General features: G+C 26.0%; 1 protein-coding gene across 1 annotated transcript; it reads right to left on the bottom strand.

Moving 5' to 3' along the window:
• Positions 1-16,982: 16,982 nt before the first annotated feature.
• On the bottom strand, positions 16,983-25,447 carry LOC132928220 (zinc finger protein 91-like). The gene is made up of 5 exons (XM_060992749.1): positions 24,844-25,447; positions 24,371-24,772; positions 22,269-22,341; positions 21,984-22,185; positions 16,983-21,700 (listed from the first exon to the last, which is right to left on the bottom strand). Exons 3-5 carry the CDS (start codon positions 22,328-22,330, stop codon positions 17,450-17,452), a joined length of 4,515 nt encoding a protein of 1,504 aa, XP_060848732.1. The 5' UTR covers positions 22,331-22,341; positions 24,371-24,772; positions 24,844-25,447; the 3' UTR covers positions 16,983-17,449.
• Positions 25,448-27,349: the final 1,902 nt, after the last annotated feature.

The raw sequence follows: 27,349 nt of genomic DNA, 5'->3' as shown, positions 1-27,349 counted from the left end.
TGGCCTGTTAATAACAGAGTGTGACAGCAATCTATAGAGTGAATACGAAACGATACATAAGAAACCTTCAACGATATGAAAATGCTAAAGAGGAGAAATTCAAGATTGAGATTTGTGGCTGCTATATTATCTTTGCACTGCAACAGACTTGCCACAATCACAATAAATTTATAAAATACTTACTAGTCACTGTAACAGACGGTGACGCAAAAACGATGATTTGATCGAAAAAAATCGGATGGTACGTTTAACGGAATGAAAACTGTAGGCACCGACTGAATTCGAATATTTACCATTAAACAAAATATACCAATAAACATAATTGAAGATCAATATTAAGTAAAAATCACGTAAAAAAATAGCTATAAATAACTTTATTCAAAATAAAGTTTGTGCTACTTTTACGCAAATCTATAATAATGTAATAAATTGTTATTATCTTAAATGTATCATCATCCGAATGAAAATTTAAATTTGAATTGTTGAAATATTGGTGTTGGCCCGGAGTCTAAAAGATAAAGTTCGGCTGGAGACAATATGGATAATGAATTGCAAATAAAATTTTGAATTTCATAGGACTTGCAAAATGTTGATAGCTAGTAGCTACTAAAGTATAGGAACTTAGAACTTTTGAAAAGTAAGTCTTACAAATAAAAATTATATTGCAAATAAATATAAATTTTCTGTATAGATTTTAAGTGTCTGGGTTAAAGTGGTTGGGAGCCTACTTCGTGGACGTAAGCATTGTATAAACAGAAAACAGATTATCAATCAAAATAAAATAAATTAGCCTGTACGAATTTATACAATACCTACTATAATTACCAGCTGCAGTATCACCGGACTCCGCCCAGGCTAAAATTAATCTATCTTTCTATGATTTTCCATTTTGCTTCAGTTAAAATTTATAATAGAAGCCCTTATGAACACAACTGTCAACTACATTGATTACTTTTATAATTTGCTACATGATTAGGGAATATTTTTGATGTAATATGTAAACACAAAAAACTGGAGACCCATTCATTGAATGATTATAATATTCGACGTCAAAATATTATTCTAATTTGTAGTTGTGTTGAATACTTGTATTTATGTGTTTAAATCAAAAAAATGTTCAGAATTAAGATGTTGCAATTTACAAATCATAAAAGTAAACATAGTAATATCGTATTCATAAAAGTATTTGATTTTAAGGTTTGATTTATATATGTATATCTAAAACATTTTGTACTACATTAGTGATTGGCTACAATGAACCAATATGCATGATATAGCTAACCTTGATTTTTTAATGTAGGCATAAAATGTTCGTGTCTTATCTCCATCATTGAACTAAATAACATATTATTTTGAAAACCACTTTTATACTTCAGAATATTATCGAGAAAACTTTAGAATGACAATGAGTACCACGACTGAGGAGACTTTTCAATGCTTATGGCGACTCAGCAATTACGCCCATTATAACTTTTTCTCCAGAACTGCAAAATCCGGATGTTTTATGAGGTTATTTTATTGCCTGGCAATACTACCAAATGTTTTTCATATTGCCAATAGAAGCATGGCCATCGTTTGTACAATCAATTTAAGGGCCGTGCTTAAATGCGGATATTTCTTATTTTCTTAATGTCACTATAAGGAGAATGTGATTAATTAAGATATAAAGATTTTTCGTTGTAAATTATTATTTTAACGAAGAGGCATCCTTTCAGTTTGCTGTAATATAAAATATATTCAAAGTTCTCGTTGACGATTCGTTTTCCGGTATTACGGATTTTCCTATTGGCACTCGATTCATTTTATATATAGTTACAGCAACGAAATCTCTTTGCCCCTCGTGTATTATAGCGGCTAATATTGGATTTTCTTCTTTGCATTTTATAACATCAAAATAATAAATTTCATATTTATATAAAATATATATACTATATAGAATATAGATATAATATTATAATAATACCGCTGGAGAACCAGGGTATTCTCCGAGGGGAGAGGATGAAAAGATAATTTCCCCTATATTTTCCTGTATCCTTCAGTATTAATAATCTGTTTGTAATATACCTACTGCAATAGTTTATCGAATTCGTCCTTCTTAAACCACCCTTTAAAAATTGGTCTAAATACGCTACAATATCAAATTATATATAAATATCAGGGATGGCTAACGTATGGCTCACATAGTCACATAGTCATGCCTTAATCATACACTGGTATCACATTATGTGTATTTATTTAAATAATAATATTCAAATTTAATAAAACATTTTCAAATACATACATTTTTGATATTAGACCACCGAAAAATACATTTTTACGATTTATTCTTGTATGAAGTAAAACTTTTTATGCTAATATCAAAATATATGTATTAGGTATTTGAGAATGTAATCATACAATTAAAATGTTCTTAATAAAATAAAATATAAGATAACATTACTACTGTATGATGTATTGATGTTACTATCTCACTTAACATTTTATATTAAATTTAGTTTATAATTTAAAATGATAATTGGGACAATTATGTGTAATAAGTTTTCCTCGAATATTCAATCAATCGAAATTCGTGAAACTTTTTTATTATTAGCTCTTAGTTCTTGTAGGCGGCAGGCCACCCCAAATATTATGTAGGAATATATACAATATATACATACTCTCTTAGTTAACACCTGCAGGCAGCAAGGAATCAATATAATATAAATCAGATTTAGGTAATTTTTGTTTATTTTAAGACATTCATATTTTAATGCAATTCGCACTGATATGTAACTAATAAATTAATATTTTATGGACGTTTTTATATTTTTAACACAAATATAAATAATTATTTAATAAAAATCAACCCCATATGTCTACATAATAATCATAATATACATTATTATAATATTATGATGTAAGCTACTTAATCATAGACATAGTATCTTTTTGGATGTGTGGTTATATATATTTGTTTATAACTCAGATTAATAGAATAAACTTATAATAAGACTAATTACGTCTTCTTTATAATTTTAAGTTTATACCCTTTTTTCAATGTCTTAATATTTGACATTAGGTACCATTTAATATTCTATAATATTTAAAAATAACCTTTATTATTTTTAACTATTACAATTAATCATTATGTATTTATGTGTCATCGTGCTATTATATCACAATTCACAAACATGGATAATCAGATATTCAGATTGTGATAATTATGAGCTATGAACCACTTCCACAATCACACTACAGTCTATACCAGGGGTATCCAACATTTTTTACTTGAAAAACACAAAAATTAAAAATTATGGCTCTGAATGGCCCGAACATATGGCATATGATAATGTAAATTACTAATCAATTATTGCGTTTACAATAATTAGTTTTATAGAAAATATAAAGAGTAGGTACCTAATATGTATTGTAATGTACTTTCCCCAAATTGAAAAAAGTGTATTATGATTTTGTTTAATGTTAAACTATTTATGTGTATATTTTTTTAAAACAAAATAAACAAAATAATATGAATAGTTCGTTTTTAGATTATTTGCTGCAGTTAACTGGTCATGTGTAAAAACCTATTGACGGCAGTCCCGCACTAAGGATTTTTTCTGATTAGAGGGGAAAGGGGGGCTTACAAATTTTTTCTACTTTCCTTATACACAAGTAACACACTACCAATTAAAAATATTTTTTTGGAGGACTTCAGCCCCAAAGATCTACCCCTCGAATGCGTACTGATTGGTTGGCCGAAGTTTTAGACTACCGCCACTGACTACTATATTCTCTCCGAATGTTAAGAACTAGCTGTATGTGCTAGTTCAGTCTCAGGGCCAGGGTTACAAATTGTGTGGCCCCGTGCAAAATAGTTTAGGGGCCGTTTTTAATATTTCCTTCATTCTGGAAGATGAAAAATTGTTTTAATTATGACACAGTAAGTAGAAATAATGTTGTTTCAAAAAATAATAAACACAAATAATTCAATAATACAATAAAAGCATTAATAAAGGATTCTAAATTCTAATCATTTTCCACACGCCTATATACCGGCTTATGTAAAATAACATACCAAAATACTTGAATGTAGAGGTGAAATATATTAAGTTTTGTTTAGGTAAACTAAAACATTTTGAATATTCTTCTAAATAAAATAATACGCAACAGTTAATACTTAATAACATTAAATATTTTACAACAACTATTTACTACGACCCCCGGGCCTCGACGGACGTGTAAATAAAAATCAAATATATTAAAAAGCTAAGATATTTATACATCACTAAAACTATTAATTTTAAAATGTAATAAATTTTTTCTAGTATAGCTGTATTAATAACGATACACGTAAAATATTTTATTCAATTTAAACTAAACAAATAAAAGAGTAAGTTATTTATTATTATTATCCATATCAGCTAAATTACGTGTCTTAGTTCGGTAGCTCGTAATCCGGAGCGGTAGCGAAGTAATGCGTACGACAATGACGGATAAAAAGAAAGAATAATAATATTATAGTATTAATGATATTATCAATGCACACTTCAATGTTACGGTCACAGATTTTGAGATATTTCAAAATTCGACGTAGTCTATTTTAATCATAATTAAATTCTCTTCGGTTAATGGTTAATCGCAAGATATGGAATTTAACTTTTAAATCGAATAAAAATATTTAAACTACATAGACATTAGACATCATTCAATGACGATACTTTATCGTGCCGACAATTCATCTAGCATGTGCTAATAATATTATCTTTTTAAGTATGAGAAAATGTGGTCAGAGACTTACAATCCAGAACCCTACGGTATATGTACGATTATTTTCCGTGTTTCTACACATGTTTAACTTTGCTTTTAAAGCCCTGGTAGATCCACCGGTTATACTGCCCTTGCGCCTGCCCTGTTCAATCTAATATAACATAATATAAAAAATCAGATGTTAAGTTGAGAAAAATCGATTTTATTTTCATATTTATATTAGAGTAAATTTACCTATTATAAAATTTAAAGGAAAGAATTATATCCAAAACTCTAGATTTTTTTTTTATTTAAATTTTTAAGTAAGTTATGAATAACTTAAAATATTATTTTTTTGTTTTTTTTTTAACCCAGGATTATATTTTATATTTGATTATTTAAATTTAAGTAAAATACAGTAAAGTAAAATAATTTTATTTAAAATTGTAAATTAATGTTGTATTTACACCTAAATAATATGTTCAATAAAAAAAACTAAAAACTACAATTATAGGTAGGTACTAACAATAAGGACAAATGATATTATTCTTATTTCAAATCCAGTTAACTATAATTTACTGCAAGTCATTTTTTTTAACTTATTGAAGAAATGTCATACCTACCTATGTGGCTCGCGTGTTATTTATAAAATCAAAATTTACTTATTATTATTATACATTTTAAGTGTTTTTGGTATACATTTATAAATATTTTGGCTCTTAATATCATTATATCAAGCCATGCGGCTCGCGGGCATATTTATGTTGGCCACCCCTGGTATAGAATATATAGTCTATAGCCTACAGTACATTAGTATCTATCTATAGTAATAGTATAAATCTATTGTACACGGATTCTATACAATGTAGAATATACTAGAATAAATAAATGTGATGACAATATAAAAAATGTTATAAATGACTTGATTGTTGTATGAGTGGGAAACTGCAGTTGAATAATAACACTTCATGCATGTCCTTAATACTCCTCATCTAAGTTTCAAGCTTGAAGGGCTCAAGCGGCCGGGATATCATTTCTTTTAATTGCTTTTTTTTTTCAATTTTTTAAAATTTTATTTTTTATTGGTTCTATATAAAATATTTTTATACAGTTCTAATATAAAATTTAAAATTTTAATTTTCGTTGTTTACATATTAGTTAAGTAGATACCTATGTCCTATTTATAAACAACGCCTCTGTTATACCTCATATATCCTATAATAGTTTTAATTAAGCTCTTACTGTATTTTAATTTTTCAATAGTAAATAAATTATTGACACTTTATTTTATTTATTTGTCTTTTGAATATGTATACGAAAATTAAAATTAAAATATCTCCATCGATTGTTTAAACATTTATTGGCTCTATCATATATTTAATTCTGTTTAATTGAGGTCAATTGTTTACTGTTTTATTCTATTTAAAATATTTTCGAATAATTGTAGGTACCATATATAATATTATAGACATCAAGGTTGTTTTATTCTTTTTCTATTATTTTAATATATATACCTACACATAATTCATAAAAAAATCGATTACGTGTGATATCCTAAATTTTGGTAATTATTAAAGGGGAAAACATATTTCAAATTTGATTATTTCAAAAATTATTAGTCTACGACATATAATACGATATAAATATAAAGTAATTAAATAATAGGATAATAATTAATAGGTATAACCTTTCCAATTTTACATTATTAATAGTATTATGTAATTTAAAATTAATACTTAATTCAGAATATGTTACATAATATATTATATGTTATTATACTTATTATTATACCGATGAATTCAGTTTGGTTATGAGGATGAAGGTATACAGTTACTAGTAATAGTTAGCACCTATATATAAGGAACACTTAGTATTTATTTGTGCAAACATAGATATAGTATAGATATAGTATAGGTAGTTGATATCAATTTTAAGTTATAATATCATATATTATGTATAGACGTATAGTATATTTACTTAACCGTCTAACATGTCTAATAGGTACATAATAATACCACTTTTGTATTATTATGAAATTTATCATCTGTGGACTGTGATACCTATTATAAAATTTGACGTAAAATAAATCACTTTAGTACTTCACACTTATGACTTGTCCATCATACCTATTATCATTCAATAAACATTTTATGGTTCAAAAATAAATTTACCTAATTTACAAGTTATAAGATGCCTTGATGTTTTAATGTTTTAAAGGTTAAAATTATTACTAATATATGAAGTATAATACACACATTTTCTAAAAGGGATATTCCCATAATATATAGGTGCATAGGTAATTGTGTGCGAGATATAAATTACAACTGATGGGATGAATGGCATTCTGATCATTCTACTTTTGACTTTGACACATCATAATTCATAAATCAGTATTATATAGGTTTTTATTTATAATTATAAATTTGTTATGTGTATGTCGTATGTGTGTAGAGGTATTTTACACCAATAAAAATGCAGGCGTTTGATAAATACGCCTCATCTGTTATGTAACACAAGTACACAACCCATCAGTGAATGTTCCAATGGCTGATACAGTAATACATAGTTATTAGTCATACAATCATAGCAATCATTAAGCATAAGTGGTAAGTCATACAGCTATATAGCCATATAGCCTTTATGGGTATATATTATAGTTGTATAGGTGTTGTTTTATAAGTATTAAAATAGGCTATTATACTATGGACTCTGAGTGTCTATTGCTATAGGCTATTAAGTTATTTTTTATATTTTATAAAGCGGAACCTTGAAAGTTAAAAGGTATACACGGGGGTGATTGTATAATATGAGTATCATCATAATATCAAAAGGAAACCTAAATTAAAATTGTAGAGTTTAGGGTAGGTTACAGTGAAATTACAAATTAATAAAATAAAAGTATATATAATAAATTAATAATGTTTAAATACAATTGGAAAGAAAAAATTAAAAACCTTTATTCGAAGTAATTTATAATTACTTGATATTTTATTTTACTTATCTTTATAATATTTTATTTTAATATTTCTCAAAAATCAATAATTTTTCTTCAAAAAACTTTTAGAAAATTAAAAAAATGTTATTTTAAAACAAAACAATAAATCAAATAATAATATACCTAATTTGACAACTATAATGTGTAATATATTACATTATTAGTGTATACACAATACACTATACCTGTTATCTGCATCAAAAATCACAATACTTTCACACGCCACTCAGTCAAGTTAAACCTATGTTTAATAATCTCGTTGACATTATAATATAGGTACACGTTTAAGATTTAAAATTTAAATATTGAATAAATTATATTGATGTTTTTTATTGTATAATATTTGTATTGTATAATTTGAATTTAGGTTGATAATGTTGTAAGTTATTACATACTAATAAGTTTATTTTCTTAATATGATGAATATCGGTTATTAAAAACAAAACAAAAATTATGACGCTTTTGTATAATAATTCTAAGTCTTTTTGAGTTTACTTTTTATGATATACAACGTAAAATTACTCAAATTATACGTTACTGCAGTAAAATAAATAAAATACGAACATACTCTTTGTCTGCCTACCCATTTCTATATAAACAATGAAGAACTCTATAATATATTCAATATATACAATAGATTATATACCTCTACTTTGCTTATAATTTATATTTTTGCTGAGTTCACAATTTTTCGAGCAATAATAGTGAGTATCAATAAACCTTCTAACCCTTATAATATACTATGTAATATGTATAATTTATATATATTATTGTATACTACAACTCTTGGCACATAGTAGATAATGCCAGTATGCCACTATATGTATCATAATATGACATGTACCTAATATATTATGTATGTTTATAATTTTCAACGATTTCTCGTCTCGTCCCATTCAATTATTTTAGTGCACGTAAAGTCAAATTATATATATATTAATATTTCCTCATAGTTTTTCATAAAACACAGCTATATGATGGTTATATAATATGTCAAGGATTAAATGCTCGTTCATCATTGAAAATATATATATCACAATATCTATATAATACCAAACATCGTGTGTTTGTATTTCACTCTTATAGAATCAAAAAATTACTTTCATATTAAACCATAATAATATCATAAAAAGTACCCATTAAATAATATGATATATTTGTTATTTAACTAACTTATAATAAGGCAATTAGCTAATACTTCCTAATATACCTAAACATAGTTATGCATTATTAAAAGCTTTTGAATGTTTTAATATGGTTTAAGTTCTATATTTAATTGTGAGTGGATTAACCCATAGACCAATTAAATTATAAATATCACAAAGGATATGATTCTGCCATAACGAAGAAGAGCTTAGGAGGGCGTATATAAATTATAAGCACGGTATATAACCCTATTATAATTCACTTAGTTCCATTAATTACTAATTAGTAATTTATAGTGACAAATGATAAGGCGAAAAATTATATGTAATGATAACTATAGTGATGGTCGATGGAGCTGTTTATATAATAATGTTTATAATTTTAAAATCACCCACGATGTTTTACGTTTCACCCTTATATAATATGTATTGAACATAACTAAAATCAATCTTCTACAAAAAATTTTTACGAATCTCTATTTAAATATAATAAAATTAAAGTGTTATTTAAAATCATAAGCCAATATAGCTAGAAACCTTAAAATGTAGGCAAATATAGGTATCGCTCTGCTCACTGCTGTACTGTAAATGTTGAATACACCTCGTCATCATTGAATAGATCATCGTAATAGAGTAATCAGTAATGGATCATATGGATATATTAAATTTGAATTCAATAATAAACCATTGTATATATTAAAAAACATTCTGAACGGAGACCGGTATATTTATATAATATATTACCACTGTCGAAATTTGTTTATTATAAATAATACGGTAAGTAAGTTTAAATAGTTGAAATAATTTTCGACGAAAACATTTAATTTATTATATTTATATCATAATATATCATCATGACATCATTCATCAAAATTAACTTTCGAGTCAATACCGACCTATGTATAACGACGTGAATAAGTATGTGATGTAAATAAACAATAACTTAAAATATATGTAAACATTTTTAAAATGTCTTGCGAGTATAAAATATAATAATATATGAAAAAAATTCAAATCCCCACGAACATTATTATTAAATAACAAAATAACTAAAAGCTTTTAATTTAAAAATCTAATTTTGTCCAAATTTAAATTTCATGTCTATAAAAAATATTGTTTATATATTTTTTTAGATTTTTAAGTTGTATTAAGAACTATTTCGAAAATCATTGTATTCAATTGTCTATTATTAGCTATAAAAATTGAATATTTCATATATTTATAATTTTATATAGCTAAAAAAATCTTAGCTATACGTAATTTTAATATTTTTAAATTGCAATAAGATCAACTCATGTGGGATATTTTATCATATTTCCCATCTTTTTAACTGTGCATAAATATTTTTATCAAGACTTTAAAAAAACTACCTTCATATTATTTCAAATTAAAAATTACATTGAATACATTTATATTATATAAGTTAGGTTATATAATATTGATTAGATATTTATATTCGGTATACTATTATAAATTAGATGGCAGGACCATCGATAATTCAATGCAATTTTTTATTATATCATATCATATTGTTACTGATAAGTGCTAGTGTTATGAATAATTAAAACTGTACCTATACAAACTCTTGGTGAAAGTTATGGAAATTTAAGGCATGAATCTTTAACCCGAGTTACGTGAACTCATTTCATTATAATATGATAATGTGATATTTTAATTAACTAAAATAACTCTAATATAATTATTAGGGCTCGGATTTAAATGCTCTAAAATATCAAAAAAGTGCCCTTTCAGAAAATTCATTTATGGCTTAAAAGTTAAAAGAGCTAAAAAAAAATACCTACAAACCCCCCAAAAATGAATTTAAACATAAATTTACATTAAATAATTTAATTTTTTTCAAAGAATATAAAAACGAAATAAATAAATATTAAAATTTAGCAAAAAGAAATTGTATAGATACGTTTATAAATATAAAAAATGAGTAAAAACTTAATTTGAAAATTTGTAATTTGATAAATTACATTTTTATTTCACTATGTATTACACATTTGTACTGTGTGTCTATGTACTATATGTTTATATTTCAATGAAGTCAAATATTTTTTATAGTCATATATCTCATAACACAAGAAATAAGTCAAAAATATATTAAAAACGTTAAAAATGCTCCTAAAAAATCTTGTAGTTACAATACGGAGTATTTGAAACACATTTGTAGCTTGAGAAGAACCGTGTAAAACATTCCGAAAAAAAAAAATTCATTGAAATCGGAGCCCTAATAGTTATTATAATTTACAAAACTGCACTTTTTTGTGTCAAAACTAAATAATATACATGCCCATTTTCCTTTAAACATATTATTAATAGGTGCATAATATTATTATAGTAAGTATGATAAAATTGTCATTGTTAAATTAAATTAATTAAAAAAACATAATATTTAAATTTTAATTACACATTTTAATAGCAGCAAAATACAAGTAAACGATTAATAATGAAGGTACCCGCTACTTAAAGTATCTAAATATTTAATTAAGATAACTATAAATCATATCAATATTATGGTTAAAAAAAAATTCTAGATTGGAGTAAAGCAAAATGATCAACTATGTATATCATCATATTGCATTAGTTGTGTAACCTGGATTCAATATTTAGAATTGCAAGTTCGCTTATAATTTCTCTTTGTAAGATTTCGTTGACCTTACATATATTTTTATGCGACGTAGAGTTGATTATGATCGTTTGGATGTACAATTTGAACATTTTGAACATGGATTACATATAAATACGTGTATAACAATAATTACATATTATGGGTCAGTGTGTTTCTAATTCGTCTGTTTTTAACATGGTACTAGTAACAATATTATAACTAATGGAGGATTTTTATATTATTAGAATAGAACTTTGGCAATGAACAATAATGTACACATTCGTTAATAAAATGTGTAAATCTTTCTTATTATTTATTGTATATAAACTTTTAACTGAATTTGACACACAGACTTTTCAACTTTCGATAATTTTACCCTTGTGAGTTTTTTTAAAAAAAAACTGAAGTTTCCAATCAAATTATAGTCAAAAAACTTTCTACTAGTTAATTCCTTTGTCGCTGTGAAACACAAATCACAAAATATCTATGTAGTAAGCTTTTATTTTAAATTCCAAATAACCATTAAAATTTACTTAATTTCCATTAGTTGTTTTGTTATTTGTTTTACGTTTATAAATTGTTTTATGCTGATTAACAGTATGGTTTTTTTATAGTAATACATCACTAATACCTACTGTTGAAAAATATAACAATTAACCAGAAGTACAGAATGGAGATTTAATATTTATTTTATCAAGGGCTGATATTGATTATTAACTGTATCACAGAATTATAACTGTACTAACATTAATATTAACTGATTGTAGATATGTATACCGTAAAAGGGGGTGAATAGGGTCAATTTCAAAGGTTTTTTGGTAATATCTCTTTGAGTTTTTAAGATAGATTTATTATTTTTTTTTTTAATGAAAGGTAACATGTATCCCAATATAATTTATTACAAAAAAATACATTCACTTAACCCGATTTTTTTTTATATTTTTTTAAAAATGTGACCCTATTCATACCCACTATGGGGCGAATAGGGTCACATGTTTATTTTGCTTTAAAAATGTATTCACACTGTTCCAGGGGTGAATAGAGTCAGTAAAATAAATTTTTAAAAGTGTTAAGTAATACCTATAAAGTTAATTGCTCAGTGAAAAATAGTTTATATAAGTAAAAATGAAAAGAAACAAAATTTAAAATTAAATTAATTTATACAATTCTTTAATTTTTGAATTAACAATACAATGTTTAAACAAAAGGTAGGTAATAATATTTTTTTAACAATAGCAAATAAGCACCTTATTACAAAAATAAAAATAAACAAACTTTGGCTTTCCTTACGCGTTACCTACTGACCCTATTTACCCCAAAATCAAATTTTTTTTGTTTTTTTTTATTAGATGTGTGAGAAAAAATATGAATATCTATAATATTTGAACAAAGTAAATATTTTTAAGTTCAAAATATGTTTAAGCAACTTAAAAAACTTATTTGAAGCATTTTAATTACTTTGATCTACGATTTCCACATAAAGTTTGTTGGGCGGTGGAAATTCATCAAATGATAAGGGTCATATTGCAATATCAACTGATAATAGAAAAAATCTCATCATATGGTTGTGACTAATCTCTGTTGTGCATCTCTAATTTTCAAAGATGCATTAACATTATCCATATCATTATTATTTTATTTGTTATCATAAAATATAAGAAAAATATAAAACTCTGACCCGATTCACCTCCATGACCCTATTCACCCCCTTTTACGGTAAACATATTTACTAATTTATATGTAGCACCAATGCACCACTGTAGTAAATCATCCTAAAATAGTGACAAAAGTAATTTCAAAATAATTAAAATAGGTCATTTAACTAAGTAGACTACGAGCTTCATTAGTTCATTACAAATATTAAGTTTTTTATATAAATTTTCTGAGTTTGTTACCGTTATCCCAATTTTGATTTAAACATTTAGTTTATACGTACATTTTGTGTTATAGAAAACTTTTACAAATTCGATTTTCAATTAAAATTGTACTTACCTTTTTGAGAATAAATATGTTAAGCTTGATTGAGAAAAAATAATTATTTCGTTTGAATCATTTTTTTGTGCCCGTCAATTATTGTTCACTGGTGCCCATCCTCACCCGTTTAAAACAAAATTCAACACTTCACGACTCTGATACTTTCACGAATAAAACGTAAAAATACATAGTTTTTATGTAATTACTTATTAATTATTACCTAAAGTATAACATAAAAAATATCTTTACAAAAAAGCTGTCAATTACCTATGGGTAACCGCTTTACTGAAGGTAGATGTCATGTCATGTGTAATGGATGTTTTAAATTTTAATTCAATAAGAAATCATGATCGTATAATAATTAATATGACAAAAAGCAATTCTGAGCAAAGATATCTCATATTTTAGAAATCAAGGGTGTCAATTATTTTAATAAAATATTAAAAATTTAACAAATGTCCGTATTTTTTTCACCGATTATTTTAAAAGATACTAAGAATTTTCAATTTCCATCTCCTGAAATTACCAACTAGATCCAATTTTCTATCAGAACCCTCCTTCGTGTATCATATTCATAATCAGCGAATTGTTTCTACTAGAAAAAACAACGCTTCATACAGAAATATAAAAACATACATAATTGCTATAAATAAATATATTAACAATTATAAATTATAGTAGGTATATGTTCAATGTTGGTACTATTGGTAAGTAGGTACCTATATCAGAATTCAGAATTTTATTGTGTTGATAAGTTATAAATTTAAATATAATTATATAAATATTGTATATTTATTTATTATCTACATATTTTAAATTTAGACAAAATAGTCCTAAAAGTTGTACAAACAACTATTGAGCATTTAATGAATTACCTAATAACGAGCTAATATGGTCCCATAAACATGATAAACCATGATTGGTTTATTAAATGTCCAAATCAATATTTTATGCAATCAGGTCTAAGCATTTTTGTTTTTTTGTTTAAGTTCTTTATTTTTATTGTACCTATCATAGAGAAAATATACATAGTAAAACACAATACCTAAAATGTATAATAACAAATAAAAATATCCACCTCTTTTAAGCACATATTTGTATTGGTGATAGAAAGTTAAAATAACTACATAATATAAACAATTCAACTATAAAATATAAAAACTGATAATAATTTATGTATCAACTATAAAAAAGAAAAAAAAATTTAGTCTGATTTAGTCTCCGCTCCCAAACTAATAAACCATATTGAAATATTGCATTGCCGGAAATAGTAATAAATAAATTATAGGGATAGTTTGCATTGGTAGAAACACACATAATCAGTGGCGGCGCCAGGGTGGGCCCGGGTCCACCTTAAAATATCTCCCCCCCCCCCGTGGCCCACCACAAAATTTAAATTTTAATTAAATCATAATCGACTATTGAAAAATATCTCATGAATCATGATTTATAAGTATATATTTTATCATTAAATATCTTATTTACATTATTTTTATTAATACAGTATGTTCATTGTGTGAGTTGTATATTTGAATTTATATTACAACACATAATATTTATTGTCAGTTTAAAATATTTGTAGTTATGTTTTTAATAGTTATACTCAATTATACTACAAATTATGCCTGATGGTGTGCTTAGTATTGAGTATAATTTTGGGTTTGGGAGGAGGCATCACCACTCAGGTTCGTCCACAGGGTTTCTTCATCAAGGGAGTTACGAAAAAATAAATTAATAAAATGAGTATGCCACCAATTATTACTAAATAGTAGCTAGGTATTATATTTACATAATTTCTAAAGTATATAAAAAGTGTTTATACATGTTTACAAATAGTTGTTTTAATAAGTTTACACGACAAAAAAAAATAACCTAATGGTGATTTGATCACTCCTTCCTTGCAACAGTGCCTGTTATCACTATTCTTTTTATATATTATATCAATTATCAAGTTAACATATTGGCCCCCCTAAAAAATCTTGGGCTCAGCCCTGGCCCACCTGGTACTAAAATTCTGGCGCCGCCACTGCACATAATTTATAAAATTTAAATGATAATAAACGCATAAACATCACAGTTATTTACAGGTAACTTAAATTTCATATCTTTGTCAAATGTTAAACACGAATGCGTATCTTATATTAGAGACTGTATATTGTTTGACATATTGTAGCATAACAAGAATCCAAATTATCACAAGCATATTGTATTTCTAAGTTATCAAAACTTTCATCATTCTTATTAATTGAGAAATAAATAAAATTTGTTTTTATATAAAAAAAATTGATAATTTTCTGTGATTTAAATAGTTTATTACTTTTATTTAAATCGTGTGTAGCTTTTAAATAAACTTCATCCAACGTAACACCTGAAAAACAATAGACATATGTAGGGTGTCCAGACGTCCCGGTTTTTAAAAGTTTCTCCCGTCATCCTGAAAATCTGTATCGGTACTTCAATATGTCTCGGATTAATGCGTTGATATGAATTCGAATAACATTATGTTAAAAATTATATAATTTTTATGGTATCTTTTGTTTTCTAGTTTAATAAATATTAGGCTGTTTAAACACACGATAATAAGATCAAATTGAAGCAATTTTACAAGTTCAAACTAATTTTAAAATTAGTTGTTCAGAATTTTATAATTTTGTTTTAAACTAAAATGAATTGTTAAAACATGTAAAATCAAATTCCAAATACTATAAACAATAAATTTAAAAATATTATAGATCCTAAAATGCTAAAATTACATAATTCATATTGTAAATTAAAATACCATCTAAATTATACATTTGTTTTATTTAAAATATTTTTTTCTTTATGAAACATATTTTATTTTATTTTTATTAATCTGGTCACCCTACATTTTTTTCATCTGCATAATATGTTACTATTTGACCATTAATTCTTAAATCACATGTTTAATTATTATAAAAAATAAATAATAAGGGATCTATAACACTACTCTGTGGCAATCCACAATTTCATATATCATTATAAAATATAATGAATAATTTTATCACATAGTTTTAAAAAAAAGTATCTTTTAAATCATATAAATGTCAATTAACTTTAGCCTAAGCTATGCCTGAAGTTCATAATTTAATTTAATTGTCAGAATTTTGTCACAAAATTATAATAGCAGTATTTCTGATATCTGAAATGTTTTTTTCAGACTTTTAAAAGTCTTATTATTATTATTATTATTATTATTAGAAGATTATTATTTACCTACTTATATCATAGAAATACTTTAAAATATATTTTTATAGTAAAGTCAATATCTTCATATTCAAACTATGTATTATTTTATTATGAATTTATTGTATCTATAAGATAATATAAGAAAAATATTAATATATAGATGATCACAACAAATTTATTCCATTCAAAGAATAAATAAAATTTTCCTAGTTTCACCAATATACTCTAAATCATCGATATCAATGTTATAGAAGAAAATTAAGTAGACATGGAGCTTATACCTAATGTATAGAAAACTAAAAAAATATTAAAACATTCATACATTTTATTGAAATATATTAAAATATCTTACATAACAAAATTATAAATGTTTTTTATACAATAAATTACTTAGATAAATGTTATTTTAAATTATAAAATAAACAAATAAAAATGATTTAATTATTAAATCAACTTAAATCAATTAAGTATACAATATAATACAGATTTGGATAAATTTACTTGGTTGACAATATATAAATATACATCAGTCATGGGTTAATGGAAAAAAATATTAAAACTTAAATTTAATTAATATAAAAATAGGTACAACTTAAATATTTTTTGTAATACACATATTTTTTTAAAATATATACATATATTTAAATTTATTTAATCTGCAGTATTAATTTAACTATACTGTATAAATAGTTATAACAATAAAAATAAGTCCAAACCATATAAGTCAAAATTTATTAAAATTTCTAATGGCTAAAAAATTATATTTTAGAACACTTTAAAATAATATTATGGGATATAACATGGCAGATTTTTCTTCTGATGCATTCTTAAGTTTGATTTAAATCTGAAAGCCGTGTTACAATTATCACATTTGAATGGTTTGACACCTGTGTGTAATCTCATGTGTTCATGTAAATATCCAGGGTCTTTTAAGATTTTCAAACAAACTTTACATTGAGCAGGATTATTATTAATTACTTTTAGAGATTTATTTTGACTCTCATAATTCTCAACATGTTCATTTTTATTAAATGTAGAAATATTAGCACTATGGTTTTCTAAAATATGATTACCTAGAGTAACATTTGTCTCAAATTGCTGACCACAGTCTTTACACTTATACATATTTACTATATGCATCTTTGAATGTTCTTGTAATGTAATATTGTCTGCAAACTTAATTTTACAAATTTTGCAAAAGTATTTCGTAATTCCTTTTTTATTCATTGGTATAATTTTCCTGTTGGTTCTTTTATTTTTACAGTTTATTTCTTCATAATTTTTAAATATTTTTTTATGTTTAATTTTTAAATGCTCTCTATAAGAAAATTTGTGTTTAAATGTCTTTCCACAAACATTACAAGTCATAGGTTTATAACTATTTGTGTGAATTATGGATATGTGGCGACCTAAATTAGCTGCACTACTATATACTTTACCACATAACTTACATTTAGTGCCATTAATATGATTACTTCTATTTTGTTTCTTAACCACTGGTTTCTGTTGTATTATTTCTATTGGTTTTTCTTTTTGCAAACTTGTATTATTATGAATATTTAAAACTGTTGTATCTAACTTATTGTGAACATTTTTTATATGTACTGATCGATTATAAGAGGTACTATATGTTTTCTTACAAATATTACATTTAAATCGACAAGATTTGGTAGATTTCTTTGAAGCTTGATTTGATGTAAATTCTGGAAGGTTACTTTTACAATGGCGACGACATTCCTTGCTCATTGTTATATGTTTTTTCCACTGAGATATTGAGTTATATTCTTTTTTACAATATCGACATTTCATTTTATCTTGATGATGTATAGATCCAATCTTTTGTTTACCAATATTTGATTTAAGATTATTAGTATGTTGTTTACTATAATGTCTTATGTAATGTTCTTTTAAATGCCAATTCCATCGAAATTTCAATGAGTATGATCTATTACAAATCTTACATATGTATGGTACAACATCAGGATGTAACTTTCGGTGTACATTCAATAAGAATGGAGTAGAAAATTTTTTCTCACACACATCACAGGTAAACCATAAATTTTTTATGTTAATTAAATTTGTACCATTTGAATTTCCATCTACTGGATTATGAACTAACTGAATATCGTTACAATTTTCATTAATTTCAACTGTTATATTATTCCTGTTTTGATTGGGAGCACTTTTAATTTCATTGTTTAATACATGCTTTTTCTCATGCATTATATAAGAACTTTCTCGTCTAAATTTTCTAGAACAATATTGACATTTGTATAGTTTATGATCAGAATGAATACTCATATGATTGGTTAAGGCACCAAGATGTGCAAAATGTTTATTACAAATGGTACAAAATGTTGATTTCTTTTCATTTTGATTATTCAAATCTCTATCTACCGGAACTGATAATTTGTTTTCATATTTATTAGTCAACTCTATGTTTTTAGATAGAATGATTGGCTTTTTGCAATTTATCGATGTAAGTTGTTTTGATGAGTTTGTATTTATATTATGTTTTAATTGCATATGATTTATGAAATAACAGCGCTTTGTAAATTTTCTTCTACATAAATTACAATAATTTTTTCTAGTTGATAATTTTATTTTATTTTTATGTTTTATTGACCTTGTCTCAGAATCAATGTTATTATTTTCTATGCTTATGTCGTTTTGGTCTACAATTTCTTCTGGATAATTATCCTCATTATTTTGTAAAACTAATTTGTTTAAGCCAACGTGTGATTTTTCATGATTTGTACATTGACCCCTTCCAGAAAATATTCTATCACAATACCTACAGAAAAATGATTGTGATTTATTATGATGAGTTTGATGATGAACTTTTAATGTGACCTTGGAAGGAAATACTTTTTTACATATACTACAGTCATATTGATTTTTTATTTTATTGGCACTATTATTCAAGCTTGTTATATCTAAATATGAATCATTCGATGAAGATATCTTGAATTTCCTATTTCTTGAAGTTGTACAAACTTTAGGTTCCATATTTCCAGAATTAATTGGGCCCGATGTACTAGGATCAGTTTCTATAGGAGTATATTGCACTGCTGATACATTTAAATCTAATTGCTGTTGATGATAAGTCATATGGTTTGTCCAAAGAAGTACAGTGGTAAATGTCTTATCACAAACAATACATTCATGCATGCTGCACTCACTGTGATCACTCATGTGTAATGCAAATGAGTGTATATCTGTAGCTGGAGATTTTCTACAAATTCTACATATAAATATAACATTATTTTGCGATGTCTGTTCATTATCATCATTGCAAAATACACTTTTAATATTAGGCAATTTTCTAATACAGAAATAAGGTGTTTCTCTAATGGTAGATGCAATATGACTATTAGCTATATTAATAGGGTTTTGATATTCCATTGAATCATTTGATTCATTACTATTCATTAAATCTATATTATCAGAACTTGTTCTTCCTCTAACATTTGTACTCGTGTGTTTTTCTTGCTTAATATTTAAGACATTATTTGATATTGAAGTGTGTGAAACAGTAGAAATTATTGATTCATTACTGTTAACTAAATTTATTTGATCTGAACTATTTGTTTCATTGTTAGTTGTACATAAGTCTTTTTCTTGCTTAATATTTAAAATAAAGCAATTGTTTGCAATTGAATTATGTGGAGCAGTCGATATAGTTGGTTGATTGTTGATCATTTGATGTGAAATATTTCTGTCTTTGGCATTTGCATTAAAACATCTTTCTTGCTTTATATTTTTAATATGACAATCATTTGCCATTGAATTATTTGAAGCAGTCGATACAATTGTTGCATTGCTATTCATTAAATCTATTTGACCTGAACCATTTCTTTTTTTGATATTTACTAAGATTTTATTTTGCTTTAAATTAGTATTGCTCTCATCTATCATTACATTTTGTGATATATTTAGTGTTATTGACTCATTGCTATTCACTGCTTCTTTCTTACATGATCTTTTTTCTTTATTAATATTTAAATTTATATTATTTACCATTAAATGTGGTGCAATGTGGTCATTGCTGATCACTAAATTAGTTTGATCTGAACTATTTTTTTCAATAACATTTCCAGATAATAATTGTCCTTCATTTGTATTGCAAGAAGAATCATTTACAACTTTAGTTTGATTATATTCTTTAATTGTAGTTGTTTTATCGGTATTTACTGTTAAGATTACACACTGTTCATCTTTTTCGTGAACATCCATATGTCTTAGCCATAAAATCCTTGAACTAAAAAATTGTCCACAATATTTACAAGTGTAATGCTTACAGCCAATAGTCATATGATTTTTCAATGATAAAGAATTATTAAAAGCAATTCCACAAGCAGAGCAAGTTGTTGAATTCACCTTGCATTTACCACGAACCTTATTCCATTTGGTAGGAGTGCTTTTTAAACAATGAATTAAATGACAGTTTAAATGTTGTTGTTTTTCAAACTGTAGATTACACTTCTGACATTTAAATAAATGTTTATTATGTATTTTTTGCATATGATTATTCAATTCTGAAACTGATATGTACTTTAAGCAATCATTACACTGTGTTTGAAAATTGTCATGAGTTTCCATATGTTCTACTAAATTCTTTTCACTATGACATTTTTGAAAACAAATGTTACATTTAAATATATTTGTTTTACTTTTCCAAACACCATTTAATTTGCGCAATTTAATATTAGGAATAGTATCAATTCTAGCTTCATTTTTTTCGTGGCTTTTCATGTGTTCATTATACATACTTTTTTCAAAAAAAAGTTTGCAAAATTTGCATTCATACATGTGATTGTGATATTTTTGAATGTGTCTATTCAAACCAAATTTTAACTTAAACCGTTCTCCACAATATTTACATTTATTAATTTTAAAATTTACTTGTCTTTTGTGTTCTTTTATGTGATTTTTCAAAAGATAATTTAAAGCAAAGCTTTTTCCACAAATATTACAGTAAAATATTTTATTACTTGTACTTTCAGGATTAATGTCAATATTATCAACTGGGATATTCTATAAGGAAAAAAAAACATTTATCAATAAATAAATTAATAATGTTAATGTTTTAAGGGAATTCTAGTTATATGTGGTCCACTACACATGCACAGTCTACTACTCTTAACATGTAATATTGTATATAATCTATCACTGTATGTTTATATCTATACAATGATATTAAAAAGAGTGGTAGATCACATAAGACACTAAACATTGTTAGTGATAGACTGCATACGGCACATGAACAAATGTGGCACACATCACATAAAAAAAATACCGTATTTAAATAGGATATTACCTGAGTTTCCAAGGATAACTCCACATTATTTTGGTTGGCAACATCTTTAGAAATTTCGATCCTACTTTCCCACATACAATCATCCAATATATCAGTTTCAAGTTTTATAACTTTCTCAACATTTTCAGATATCAAAGATACATGATTATCTTCAACTGTATACCATGCAGGATTTTCAATAGTGTTTTCAACATATAATTCACTATAAAATTTTAAGATTTAATTAATTAATATTTTATAAAATATAAAAAGAAAAGAAAATTTATGAAAATTATTTAAAAATACCTGGTAACAGTATCAGCATCACCAGTAACCTCAACTTTTATGTAATCTTTCATTGGAGTCATTTTGGAATATTCTAAAAATTAAAATATTAATTAATTCCGAGTGAACATAAATTATTAAATCTAATTGAATTTTATTTGAATTCATAATATATATTTATTCGATTATATTTTTTTTATAAATAATGTAAATTAGGATAACTGCTGATATTTTTTTACTACTAAATATGAAAAAACACACATGTGAATCTTTGATGCCAATGATCTCGGGAACCAATCATCCAATCTTTATGTAATTTTTATTAATGTAAGAGCATACTACATAATAAGTTATAAGCATACATTTATAGACCCAACTTCTGTCCACTGAATATTGAGCAATAAAATAGAAATGTATCAATATTCAGTGGCATCATCTATCCATCCAGAAAAATAAAATTTTAAATTAATAAAAAAAAAATTGTTAAACTCTTCCCCGGCAAAGTAGAGCTTAATGCAACTAAAAAAATAGTTAATAGTGTATAAACTTAATTTTTTTTAGATAATTGTAAAGTCAATTTTCATAATCAACAATAAACATCTATTTTTTTTATACATGTGTGAAGTATTTAAAAATGTTTTACTGCCACTGATCACAAAATTGGGTTTTTAAAACTGACCTCGATTAATATTATAACCTAGGTTATTAAAGTTTAAGTTATTTTAGTATATAGATGCAATAGGAAGGGATAAGGCTGATTTTTTAACATGCACTAAATCGTTAAAAACATAAATTAAGAATTATAGATTAATTTATCAATTAAAAACAGAAAGTAAAAAGTTAGTTAATAGGTAATAATACAATTTTAAAATGTATTATTTGTCAGTTTATTTAATTTTTCATTTGAGGTTATATTTACAAAAAATTGTGTATAAATATTTATATTTTATCATATTATAAATTTTTTTAATTATTATTTACATTATTTTTTTTTTATAAAATTACCAATAACTAATAATTAATTATAATATTATTATAAATATTGAAAAATAGATGTTATGGGGGATATACTAATATTAATTTTTTTATTGGAAAGCGCACTGTATACAGTAAAGACCCAAGTTTTGCTTCCTCTGACCAGAGAAAATGCCTATATGTATAAATATAATTAAGACAAATTTGTTTATTTTTAATAATTATTATATCCATATTATTCATAGATAATTACTACACATGTAAATAAATATTCAAGAATGTAAATCTGTAAATCTAAAACATAAAACCCCTGAACCAAGACATAATGTACACTACCAATTGTTATGACACAAGAAATTACTAATTTATAGTACCTATTAACATAATAACAGATATTAAGAGGACACTACACTCACATGTATTGTTTCCGTCTTACACATATAAAACTGTTTTGTGTGGTATAGAACTACTCAGGCTGTAGTAATTGTAAGACTCCAAATCAATATACAATATAAATGAGAACATTATCTGTAAAATATCTTTTTTATTTTTTTTGATATCACTTATACGAAAAAAGTTCTTACTATTTCAAAATCTGTTATTTTTGAACTTAAATATTTCTTTTATAATTCCAATATTGAAAAAATAAAAATAATATATCATAGCAAAACATTCCTTTTTATGTGGTGAAAATTTTGTTTCTTAGTTATTACTATAGCCTTCTTGGTTTTTTCCTGTGCAAAACAGTTTTTGCTATGTTTTACATTTATAAGATGGAAACAACACATGAGGGTGTGGCATCCTCTTAATATTTTTCTAGTTTATTATGTAGGCATACAAATTCATAGAACACATTTGTGCGTTTCATAAAAATGAAGTTTGTACAAAAAATACAAGTAGAATAAAACACAACTGAAAAATGTGTTAAAAATTTTAGACATAATTCAAACAAAAAAAGGTATATTTCACTTTCAGGTGCCCTTACCTATATAGTGTGTCTGTTTTAAAAATTACCTATCAATTATTAAACTCTATTCTGACCAAGATCAGAAACTCGAGAAAACTACCTATAATAAAACTTAATAAATTTAATGAAAAAAAAATAAAAATAATAAAACTATGAACGGTTGTAATAGAAGTCAACTTACTATTTTATTACCCAGTAATGGGTGACAAATTGATTGCAATCACACACTCAGCAAAACCAGTACTAGGTGGTCGGGGTCACGTGCCAAAATCTCGATCAATTACATAGATTTCACATGTTGAAACCGACACTCAAAGATACGAACAATTTTACAGATTAGAAGCGGATTCATTAAACCAAAATTTGGAATTCAGGACAGTGAACTGTTCAGTTGGTGGATTAATGGACCAAAGTTTTTAGTGTCGAGTGTTTATGCAGGTCAAGCTGTTCAGGTTGTGTTCAAAACCAATCTCTGATCACAGAATATCTGATTATACGGATATAGGTGCGCAATCAATTCAAACCTTTAATCGATCCTTGTGGTACTATGTGGCTGATTCGGCGTTCGGCTACTATTAGATGGCTGGAATGATTACAAAAAGAAATTATAACATTATTACAAATATGTGGAGATATGTTATGACGGATACGAACATTACAAACGTTCTTCACAGTGTAAGACCGTGGTGTAAACAATACATCACATTGATACGGAAACATTGATACGTTGACGTCAGAAAAACAACGGTTCATTTATTGTAATATACTAATATCGATTATCTGCTCCCCCGCCGAGTGGGTTCACTTGAATTCGTCGGGCTGGTACAAATGTGCAATTGTAGCGTACGGAGACCTTAAAATTATTGGTTATGACCAAAAACAAACTTGGTCGGTCGATTACCGATACTTTAAGACGTCACTGTAGTAGTAAATAAAAAACAACATTGAAGTTCTCATTTTCGGAATTACGGATCATGTCAGCATCTGCACCCATTTCTACGCAAACCGCAAACGTTTGAAAATCTGAAATTTGGAATTTGCTAAAGATGAATGCCGGAATAGTCAATGCTCTGCTCACACTCTCACAGGCCATAAAGCTGAATTACTGTAAAATGATATTTGATAGCGATTAACATTTAGCAACAAACAACTTGCTGGGCTAGACGGTCATATACGAATCATAAACTAGAGTCGTGACAAAAACAGTAAATACTAAATAAATAATATTTTATGTAGTGTGCTACACTGGCAGTCTGCCACTGCCACTGCATCGGCACGCCATAGACGATGATCCACCAGGCAAATTTAAGTGTATGGTTCATACCGCGAGTACTAAATAAATGAGGTTCATACCACGTTCATACCATAAACGATAGACTCACAGATATATTTAGATATATATTATGATAAAATGGATTGGAACCTTAATGATTTTTACTGTTCCAGTTTCGGTTAGGTTCCTAAAAGAATTAAAATAACGGTTTCGGTTTCTTTTTTGGTTCTTAAAATATGAAAAATACGTTTTCTGTTTTGTTTTATACTTCTATAAGACAAATTTGGTTGTGTTTCTATTTAAATAATATTATAAAATATTAATAGTGTTAATTAGCATTTGGCATCAATTATGGCAGGTCAATACAAATTTTCAACCAGATATCCTGCCAATTGTTTAGGATAATTGAAAAGACTAAATAAGTAAAACAAATACTGATCACTATCACTTAATGCACTTGATAAGGTTACGATTTTTAAATTAATTTAAATTAGGGTTTCGGTTGTATTCCGGTTTCCAATATTCAAAGGGTTCCAGTTCTTTTCAAAACGGTTCCATCCTCAACAAATGGAAGTGAATTTTTTTCCATGCTTGATGCCTTTGTCATTGAAAAGTCAATACCATGGGGCATGGGACAATTACATGGCGTATGCACAGATGGCGCAAAAGCCATGGTGGGTAATATTGCTGGCTTTGTTTCAAGGATCAAGAATGTTTCTGGTTTTAGAAAACTACACGAGTAGACAGTAGTAATTGTATATTGCATCGACATTCCATCGCAACAAAAAAAAAAATGCCAGTCTTATTAAAACAACTAACAAGTACTTGATAACGCGATTAAAATTATTAACTACTAGCTGTCCCTGTTCACTTCGTCGCCCATACAAAATGCACCCGCGTTAAGTTTGGTTGCCTATAACTGTTCCGCCTATATAGAGTTGCATTTTTTCAATCGATTAACCGATTATGTATCATTTGTTAAAAATAATCGCACAGCCCTAAACATAATAAAGAGGTAAATGGTAATATATTGAGGTCATTAACCGGGATAAAAACTATCCTATCTATAGTATCTTATGACGGAGATAAAATTACACACATTGATCACAATTTAATCAAAATCGGACATCGGTTGAGTACTATCGGAATAAATCGAGAACATGTATATGTATATGCATGGACGTAAAATTGCCTTGTTAGAAGGGGGGGAGCTTAAATTATAAACATAGAACAATTTTATTGTAACATTTATTATATATATAAGATATTAAAATGTAGGTATTTAAAAACTTCAAAATGATTTACTTAACGGCGTATAAATTCATATTCTGCTAAGGAATTACGTTTTACATTTTATAATTTTCTCTAATAAATAACCTTAAATTTCTTGAAAAACTTTAAAATATGTAGGGGGGCTATGCTCCCCTAAGTCCCCTCCAATTTACCCCTACGTGTATATGTACTCGTATATTTATAGGTATACGATTTATACAATTAACACGTTAATAATACACATTTATTTTAGTAGATAACTCAGAGGTTTTTTAATTTGGACAAATGCTATTGTGATAGAAACCTCCTCCGTGATACACTATTTCGTTTTAAAAAAAAAATCAAGAAGATTCATAATATAAATAATTAATATATTATTAGTCGGATTGAGTAATTTTAGTTTATAATTATTTATAGTTTCGGAGTTCATTTCGAGTAAACATTGTGACACCAGACACATGATTTCTATATATAAGAATATATTATGGAAATAGAAGATAGTATATAGATAGATTGTCGAGTTTTACTTCTCGGGACAATTCATACTTATACACGCTGCTGACGACAAAACACACACAAAAGAAAAAAGGTCAGCTAGGTTACAGATAGCCGGAA

This window comes from Rhopalosiphum padi, chromosome 1, assembly GCF_020882245.1.
Source record: "Rhopalosiphum padi isolate XX-2018 chromosome 1, ASM2088224v1, whole genome shotgun sequence".
Lineage (NCBI taxonomy): Eukaryota > Metazoa > Arthropoda > Insecta > Hemiptera > Aphididae > Rhopalosiphum > Rhopalosiphum padi.
Note: the sequence above shows the minus strand (reverse complement) of the source record. Positions and strands in the feature narration are given on the sequence as shown.